Source organism: Dreissena polymorpha, chromosome 4, assembly GCF_020536995.1.
Source record: "Dreissena polymorpha isolate Duluth1 chromosome 4, UMN_Dpol_1.0, whole genome shotgun sequence".
NCBI lineage: Eukaryota > Metazoa > Mollusca > Bivalvia > Myida > Dreissenidae > Dreissena > Dreissena polymorpha.
Window position 1 is genome coordinate 56086044 of NC_068358.1, and position 9821 is coordinate 56095864.

The 9821-nt window shown below is 40.4% G+C and overlaps 1 protein-coding gene across 2 annotated transcripts in view; it reads left to right on the top strand.

The window, feature by feature from the left end:
* Positions 1–5394, top strand: part of LOC127879875 (synapse differentiation-inducing gene protein 1-like) — a 14415-nt gene extending 9021 nt beyond the window's left edge. Inside the window, exons 2-4 of one of the 2 annotated variants that reach the window (XM_052426947.1) lie at positions 2016–2179; positions 3318–3455; positions 4894–5393. In XM_052426947.1, coding sequence (XP_052282907.1) covers positions 2016–2179; positions 3318–3455; positions 4894–5061 — 470 coding nt within the window. In that variant the 3' untranslated portion in view covers positions 5062–5393. Of the gene's footprint in view, positions 1–2015; positions 2180–3317; positions 3456–4893 lie in introns of both variants that reach the window. The other variant, XM_052426948.1, reaches the window with a different exon arrangement.
* The last annotated feature ends 4427 nt before the right edge of the window (positions 5395–9821 follow it).

Genomic DNA, 9821 nt, shown 5'->3' on the forward strand with positions numbered 1-9821 from the left:
CACTACCACTACCGCTACTACTACTACTACTACTACTACTACTACTACTACTACTTCTACTACTACTACTACTACTACTACTACTACTACTACTACTACTACTACTACTACTACTACTACTACTACAACTTCTACTACTACTACTACTACTACTACTTCTACTACTACTACTTCTACTACTGCTACTGCTACTACTGCTACTACTTCTACTACTACTGCAGCTACTTCTGCTACTACTGCTACTGCTGCTACTCCTTCTACTGCTACTACTGCTACTACTGTTGCTACTGCTGCTACTGCTGTTGCTGCTACTGCTGCTGCTGCTGCTACTGCTGCTGCTGATACTGATGCTGCTGCTACTGCTTCTACTGCAGCTACTTCTACTACTACAACAACTACTAATACTGTTACTACTGTTACTGCTGCTACTGCTGCTACTGCTGCTACTGCTGCTATTGCTGCTTCTGCTGCTGCTGCTACTACTGCTGCATCTGCTGCTACTGCTGCTACTGCAGCTGCTGCTACTGCAGCTGCTGCTACTGCTGCTGCTACTGTTGCTGCTGCTGCTGTTATTGCTGCTACTAGATGCCGCTATTTTTACTTAAGCTGAAAAAGTAACTATAACACCTTGCTTGCAGATGAAAAAATTACTCCCACACCGGTCGACATACGACACTTGTGCGATATTGGCTCGATATATCGCGCGATTTTTGTATTGAGCGTCGAGAGAATGTCGTGCGTGGAGAGAATGTCGTGTGTCGATCTAGTGATTTTTAGGTCGACAGGCAACATTTTCGCGATATATCATATTGACTGTCGACTAATTTGTCGTGCGTCGAGAGAATGTCGAGAGAATGTCGAGTGTCGCGCTCGAAGGTCGACACACGACATTCTCGCGACATTCAAGCGACATATTCTCGACGCTCAACACGACGCGCGACAACTCAGTCGACAGTCAAGATTTTCTGTGATTTTTTTTTTCTAAAACCCAGCGCGATATGCGCCGCTCAAATATTGATTGTCGCCTGATTGTCGCGCGTCGTATTAAGCGTCGAGAGAATGTCGTGTGTCGACCTAGGGGTTTTTAGGTCGACAAACGACACTTGCGCGATATTGGCTCGATATATCGCGCGAGTGTCATATCGTGCGTCGAGAGAATGTCGTGTGCCGACCTAGTGATTTTTAGGTCAACTTCTACATTCTCGCGATATATCATTTTGAATGTCGCGTGTCGTATCGTGCGTCGAGAGAATGTCCAGAGAATGTCGAAGGTCGGCACACGACATTCTCGCGACATTCTCTCGACGCTCAATACGACGCGCGACAATTCAGTCGGCAGTCAAGATTTTCTGCGAATTTTTTTTCTTAAACCCAGCGCGATATGCGACACTCAAATATTGATTGACGCATGATTGTCGCGCGTCGTATTGAGCGTCGAGAGAATGTCGTGTGTCGACCTAGGGGTTTTTAGGTCGACAAGCGACACTTGCTCGGTATTGGCTCGATATATCGCGCGAGTGTCATATCGTGCGTCGAGAGAATGTTGTGCGTCGAGAGAATGTCGTGTGTCGACCTAGTGATTTTTAGGTCGACAGGCGACATTCTCGCGATATATCATATTGAATGTCGCGCGTCGTATCGTGCGTCGAGAGAATGTCGAGAGAATGTCGAGTGTCGCGCTCGAAGGTCGACACACGACATTCTCTCGACATTCAAGCGACATTCTCTCGACGCTCAATACGACGCGCGACAATTCAGTCGACAGTCAAGATTTTCTGCGATTTTTTTTTTCTCTGAAAACCAGCGCGATATGCGACACTCAAATATTGATTGTCGCATGATTGTCGCGCGTCGTATTGAGCGTCGAGAGAATGTCGCTCGAATGTCGTGTGTCGACCTCGAAGGTCGACACGTGACACTCAACTTGGCCCTATCCGGATTCCGTACTAAAGCTGTGTTTTGAAATAAAGCAACCTTATGAATCACTGAGTAAGAGTAGTATACATATTTTACAGGCCATGACAATCAACTGAGCGAACAGTCTGAACATCAGCAGCAGGAACAACAACATCCGCCGACTTACAATCAGCTGGCAATTAATTACAGACAGCCACGTGGTAACCAGCAGCAAGATGGTTACGTTCAACAAGGCTACGCCGCCGCGTCAGGACGGGTCGTGGTAAGTTTATATTGCTTTCCAAAAGACGATAATGATAATTGTATTTCCTTTAAAATGGCAGCTCGTGGTTGTCACAGTATTTGACCCAGTCCAGGCCATGATTATAACAGGTTTTACAATGGACCGGTCGCTGTAACGATAATTTTTTATACATGACAGGCCATAATAATAACAGGTCCGGGCATATATCGGTAAAGATAAGTCATTATACTGATAATATATTAGTATATATAGGTATTTATCCAGGCTATTAGAACATGTCCTTTTACTGTATGTTTATTTTGTAACTACATGTTTGTAAACAGGGAAAATAATGGTAATCATGGGCCTTTATACTAGGTTAACATTAATACTGACAGGTCGTTATACAGGGTATATATTTATAACTACAATCCTTGACTGAGAATTATTGGTAACAACGGGGGTATATACTGGGCCTATAAATTGATTTCCACATAGGCAATGTTGTACACACAAGTCAACTCTTATTTTAAAATAGTAATATTTTCAAACAAAAACATCTTATCAGTCTCACAGTTTGAAAAATGATACACATTCCTGTTAAACTTGTATTTTTCTGTATATTTTAAGCTGCAAAGTGCTAAACTGCCCGTTGAAATGAATATGTTCATATCGTTTTGGTCCACAATTTAAAATTTTCCGATGCTTATGAGTGTTGTTGTTTCTAACTGTCATAGCTTAGTAGTTTCTAATGTCCATAATGTTTTAGTTGTTATTGTTTATACTTTTTTGTTTCCAAGTCTCTGAAGTTGTATAGTTGCCAGTGCTCATAAAATGTGTATATCTCAAATTCGAATACATTTTGTCATTTCAAATGCCCATAAATAGTGTCATTTTCGAAGATGATACATTTTATAATTTTAAATTCGCATAAATTGTTTCATTTGCAATGCTCATGTACTGTCTCATTTTCAACGTCCATAAATTGTGTAGTTTATATAAGCTAATCAATGCTTATAAAAATTATATTGTTTCTAATCCTTGTAAGTTATTGCTTGTATTGTTAATAATATTGTAGTTTTAAATTCTCTTATTTTTTAAATTTCCAATTGTTTAGTTTGTAGTTTTTGATGCTCGTTATTTTTTTGTTTCCAATGCTTTCTCTATCTACACGTAGGTTTCATCCCAGCCTCAGCCGATAGTTGTATACGCGGCGACAGTTCCCCCGCCTGCGGACTGTTTTGGGTGGTCACTGTTAGCGTGTTTTTGTTGCTTTTTTCCGACTGGGAGTGTCGCCATTTATTACGCCATGGAGGTATTTGTGTAACTTTCGAACTGATATGTGTGATGGTTATGCAGTTCAACCATGATATATGTTTATTGCCTTCAAACATGATTCCCTTTCAATTGCAAACACAACTTAAACAAGAGATGTGTTTGTCAGAAACACAATGCCCCCTAATGCGCCGCTTTGAAATACAATTTCAATATATCATTTAACAAGTTTAGAAATAATCCCCCTTTCAAAGCTTATTACATCCCTTGGATTGTATTTTTTTGACTTTTGACCTTGAAGGATGACTTTGACCTTGACCTTTCACCGCTGAAAATGTGCAGCTTTATGAGATACACATGTATGCCACATATCAAAAATAAAATTTCAATATATCATTTGGCAGGTTTAGAAATTATCTCCCTTTAAAGCTTATTATTTCCCTTAGATTGTATTTTTTGACTTTTTACCTTCAAGGATGACCTTGACCTTGACCTTTCACCACTCTAAATGTGCAGCTTCATGAGATACAAATGCATGCCAAATAGCAAGTTGCTATATTCAATATTGCAAAAGTTATGGCCAATGTTAAAGTTTTCGGACAGACAGACAGACGGACGTACGGACAGACACACAGACAGACAGACAGACAGACAGACAGACAGGCAGGCAGGCAGGCAGGCAGGCAGGCTTGCTGGCAGACAGACAGACAGACAGACAGACAGACTGACAGGTCAACTGCTATATGCCACCCTACCGGGGGCATAAAAATACACATTTGTTTGTGTTATGACGACGTTTCAAATTCACAAACAAAATACACTACATGTACTTTGGACGCATTTAGTTTCATGTATAACTTATTTGTTAGGACATATTAAAGTCAGCCTTTTTACCTGGTTTTCAACGAATTGTGTCCCAGCACTCCTACCTAAATAACTTACCAGACTCAAAACATGGAACATATTTTAAATTATAGCTGCAATTTCTAACTATTTCTATTTGTTTTTGAAAGATTTTCAATTTTTGTGTGGTCTCGTGTTGTGTGTGTGTGGGGGGGGGGGTTGCCGGAATACGCGAAGGAAACCCCACCTGTCCAGTTTGGTGCCCACACACCAAACTCACATGTTTTCAGGGGGTTAAGCCCAGGTCGCCCACGTGAGAAGCGCATATACCATCCAGTGCGCTAAATGGACAGTTAGACAAACAATACATGTGAATCTATGATAGTTAATGTTATAATAAATTAATCCTTATTTGATACACATAATTAAACTGAAATTTATATGCATAATGCAGACAATGTATACACATTTGTTTTGCACTGAACTTGCCTTTAGATGTAATATTATTTACATTCGTTTTATTTTTACATTGCTTTTAATGATCAAGGTTGAGCTTATTCATTTACAACTGCTCAATATGCTGCACGTATGATTTATTACACAAATTCATACATGCCATTGACTGCCCGTTGCAGGCCAGAACTGCGTGGGCTAATGGTGACAGGGAGAACGCCCACAGATACTCGGAGTATGCCAGGAACTTAGTGATTACTAGCGTTGTAATCGCCAAGATATGGATCATCATTGTCGTCGCCGTGAACGCATACAAAGCCGGAAAAGAATCAAATCATTGTACCAAATGACTTAATTACTGCCGCTTACGACACCCGAGATGTGAACCCGAGATGCGTTGAAGGGAATGCATTGAATATAGTGTCTATTCTCTATATATTAAACGATACTTTATTTTAACATGTGATGTTAGATAACATAAGAACATTCACTTTCTAATAAACTGCTGTCATTTGTCTCTTGCCACACAATCCGTTAACAACCGTACCATATACACTACGTATCATTAGTGCAACCGTACATATTTTAAGCTCTGTTTTTCATTAAAATTTCTAGCGTGATTTGTTTTGCATCAATATTTCTTGTGATGAGTTTACTCTTCATTTCCAACGAACCATGCAGAAATTATTTGCTGATATGTCATTTAAAATTACACGTAAATGAATACAGAATAGCATATTATTGTGTACATTGTTCTTTATATGATGAACGTTAAATTAACTAAGACCAGCTTCATCAATGCGGATAGGTTATTGGCGAGTCCCTACCCCTGCCCCACGTCTTAACCATCTGCTTGGCATCTATATTCAAGTCTCGGCGCCACGCGCTACTAGGCCCCATATTTTCCTCTTCCCTTGAGGGTGCCCGGTAAAAGATTGCCATGTTGTTTTTGATGCGGCTTGACAGAGGGTGTGGCCTATCGATCGCAACCGTCTTAGAAGGATGACCTCTTCTGCTTTGATCTTCTCCATATGTTTTCGATGGCAATCTTGTCTGGTAAGCGTATCGTAAAGATCGTCCTGAGGCAGGTTGTTCCCAATTGTTCTGCTCTATGAAGCGTTACTTGCATCGTGATGGTAATGAAGAGCATAAAAGTGTTGAAGCCTTTCGCACTTGGTTCCATGATGTTTTCCAGCTGATGGAAGGCTGCTCGTGCTTTACCGATGCGGGTTATGACGTCTGCATCCGTTCCTCCATGGTTGTCTAGGATGTTTCCGAGAAAGGTGAAGTTTTACACCTCTCCCAGTGCATCGCTTAGGACTGTGATGCGTTTGTCGATGGATGCGTTGGTCTTGAACACATGGCTGTTCCCGCTGTTGATGATGAGGCCGATAGGATACTGCTGTAAGGTTGTTTGTGTACAATTTGTTTACTTTCGAATGCAGACAATTCAGCTAATTAAAGATTGATAACGTTGGCCAGCAAAATCTGATTGTTTGTTATGTTGTTGTTTTTTAATATTTTGTATGTACAGTTTTTGAAAAGGACATTGTTTCTGTATATAGCAGTATTATTTGAAATAATATTAGTATTTACCTGCATCTGTATAAGTGTGTTGGAAAGAAGAGCGAGTTCGTCGGAAAAGTCGAGGTCGTCCAACTGCTTCCAAAGTTTGGATTCTGTTTTGCTTCTGGTCTTGCCTCACTCCGGTTTCACATTGAAGGCGTCGATAAGCCGTCGCGCGTAAACGATTCTACAGGTGCGATTCCATTCACACGTCTAATACAGGGATGAGTTCCACTCCAGGGATTGCTCCGTGCACGAACAATCCATTCTGTACCTAGCATGCAGGTTACGTAGGTGCGGGTCTGGAACGCCTTTCATTCGGTTCAGCAGGATGCGAGAAAACATCTTTCCTGAGTTTGAGAAAAACATCATTTCTCAGTGTTGTAGCGGGAACTGAAATCGCATTTAATAGGGTGCTTGATTAGGTGTTTTTCTTTCCACTCTGTTGGTATTCCTTTTTCTTTCCAAATTTCGCTAATGAACGAGTAAAGTAGCAACATCCTGGTCTCGACGTCAGCTTTCAGCGCTTATGCCTGTTTGTTCTTAGACCTTGCAGACCTTCTGCCGTTTATGTGCATGATGGCGCTGCTAATCAAGTCCTTCGTGGGTGCCACGCACTTGATTGGCATATCGATTGTAGTTAGTGGTATCTCAAGTCGGTTCACATGAGCTTGTAGCTGTGTAGTTGATTTTTGAATTGTTCATCATTTTCTTCCGCCATTCGTTTTCTTACATCACTCCTACACGTACGTTCATGTCCCGTAATGGCATCTCTGGCTTGGAATACTTTCCTGCTATTCTCTTGTTGATGAAGTGCAGGTCATTGTTTTTGCTCCGATGTGCTGCATCATCTTCTTCTGTCGCCACTAGGTTATTCCGGTTGTCTGCTCTTACACTTTGCTTGAAATTCATATTTGTTGATGTGTACTCTTCTCTTCTTTCTTCAATTGACTGTAGGGTCTCTGCTGATATCCACTCCCTGTGTGTGTACGACAATAGTGAACAGTACTTCCTGACATGTTGAGATCACTGCTTCTTCTACTTTCTACTTCTTCTCAATCGTCCCTCCTTCAAGTAGTCCTTCTAAGACCTAAAACCATTTGGAAAGAGTGACAATTGACACTGCATGCTACCATGTGTCTTTCAGCGTGGCGATGTTGTAACTCTGGCATAATCCGGACCGCCCTGTCAAACTCTTCTTCAACTTCAGTTTCTTTCGGACTCGTGCTCCTTCCACCGAATGATCGCCCTCTGAGCCGATTTGGAAATCATCAGCGCTACACCCTGGGTGTTTGCTACATTCTAATGCTCATGTCTCGAGAACAGCAGTTACTAGTCGGTAGTAAGTATCTTGTCTTCCGACAAACAGCCCATCTTGATGATGCGCCGATTTCTATGATGGTAAGGTTAAATTTCTTCATCTAAGCGGCTACTTGCGCTGTCAACTTTCTTGCTATTCTCTTGGGGATGGAGTGCAGGTCTTTATATATTTATAATTTGGTGTCTCTTCTGCTCTCTTCGTTGTTCCGCTTGTCTGCTCTTAAACTTTGCGTAACGTTTCTATTTGCTTATGAGGACTCTTCCTGTACCGTTGGATTGTCTGCTGTGGTTCTGGTGTTTATGACACTTTCCTTTTTTCCTTATCTTTAACCTTCTATAGTCTGTTCTGATATCCACCCCTTGTGCGTTTACGACTTGTGGCACAGTACTTTTTGGTATGTTAAGGTCATTACTTCTTTTACTTTCGGCAACTTCTACACCAGCGTCACTTCTTCAAACAGCTCCTTTATGACGTGAAACGTATCGGAAAGAGTGGCCTTGAAATTTATTGCTTCCTGGTGTCAATCAGCGTGGCGATGTTGTAACGCTGACATTTCTTACACACCCTGTCCAACTCTTCTATAATATCAGTTTCGTTCGGGTTCCTCCCACCCTAAGAGCGCTCTTCGTGCCGAATCAAATCAGGACTACGCTTTGTGTGTGCTTAATCAATATGCTCATGCTTGGAACCATCCGTCACCTTTCAGACGTCAGTGTCTTCTGCCCAGAACCAGTACATCTTGATTCGATGAATCATATGATGTCAATTTAGAATTTCCTCATCTCAGCGGCTATTTGCGCTGTCTTTCCGGTCTAACAAAGACTCTTACTTTCATCGCCCGTTGTCTTATGCCCTCCAATGGGAGGTCCATTTTTTCCAGGTCAGAGATATCTGTAATTATGCTGCGTGGCGTTTATATAACTACTTGGTTTCCACAGAGTAGGGTAGCTGTATTCAAGTAATAAAAGCTTTATTTCCAGCCCTAATATATCGATGAACATCATACAGTATAAAACCTCAACAGCCTCAACGTCAAAGGCTGTTCTGGTTTTATTCTGGTTTTATATCATTTTCGCTTTGCTTCTAAGTGGGAAAAGTTGAATTGGTAAGAAATGTCGAAAGAGTGTCTGTTTCATTAGCCCGGCCGAACAAACTATGTTGTCCAGACATTGACGTGTTTGCTATTCAAAGTTGAATTTTCAATTTTGTTTCTTACTATTAATAATTTTACTATTACGTATGTGATTTTGTTTTGGTAATAATTGTGTCATTTTTGTGCGCCTAATGTGAACTTATTTTCTCTATACCACCAATCCATCGTTTTTTTTCTTACCTGGATACATTTTGAGCATTATTTGTGAGTCAGTGGCCGCTGAGTATCTTCAAACATAGTGTAAGAATGCTTATTCCGAGCTAAAAGAGGAACTCAAACAGTTTCGTTTAAGACATGACTAAATAGTTTGATACTGCCTTTAAAATAGTAACCGTGCATGAAAAATGAATTTTTGTGTCGTAGGCTTTATCAAAAGTAAAGATGTAATCATAGCCGTTCGGCAAAACAATCTGGTACGAGAGAAAAGTGGACACTGCGCAATTTATGTTTTCGTGTTAAGATTTTAAGGTGCGGCAAAACATCATGTCAGTTGATATAAGAAATCATTATTGCTTACTGCGTGCGTTTTGAATACACTTTTATTCCAGATAAAACATTTATTTTATACATAATTATATACTCTAAACCATGTTTACTGGCATACCCTTTATATCCATTACTATAGTGACACTTCTCCAATGCGAAATGGCGATCAGGTGAGCGTTCTACAACTTAATACTCAATACTTTATCCCGATTGTACGTATTTAGTCAATATAAAAATGTTAAAAATAAAGTATAAGAGGTAAACAACGGATGTGACATACACTTCTATATTAAAATGAATGAAATTCTTTTCAAACATAAGTCATTCAGTTTTATCCTTACATGCGTTAACACGCTTGGTGGCTGTTGAAGAGTAAATATTTATGTTTTACCCAAGTTTTTCTAGGTGCAATGTTTGCGAAAATATAATGTGTATTAAGTTTAAACGATTTTAATAACACTAAGTCACCTCTGTCTATTTCAATTGCACCAACATATTCATGTCAACAATTTCTCGTCCTCATATAAATTATCGGTTAAACGTTCGATCACCGCATTAGTCACATACGCCAGAAGTTCTTTTTT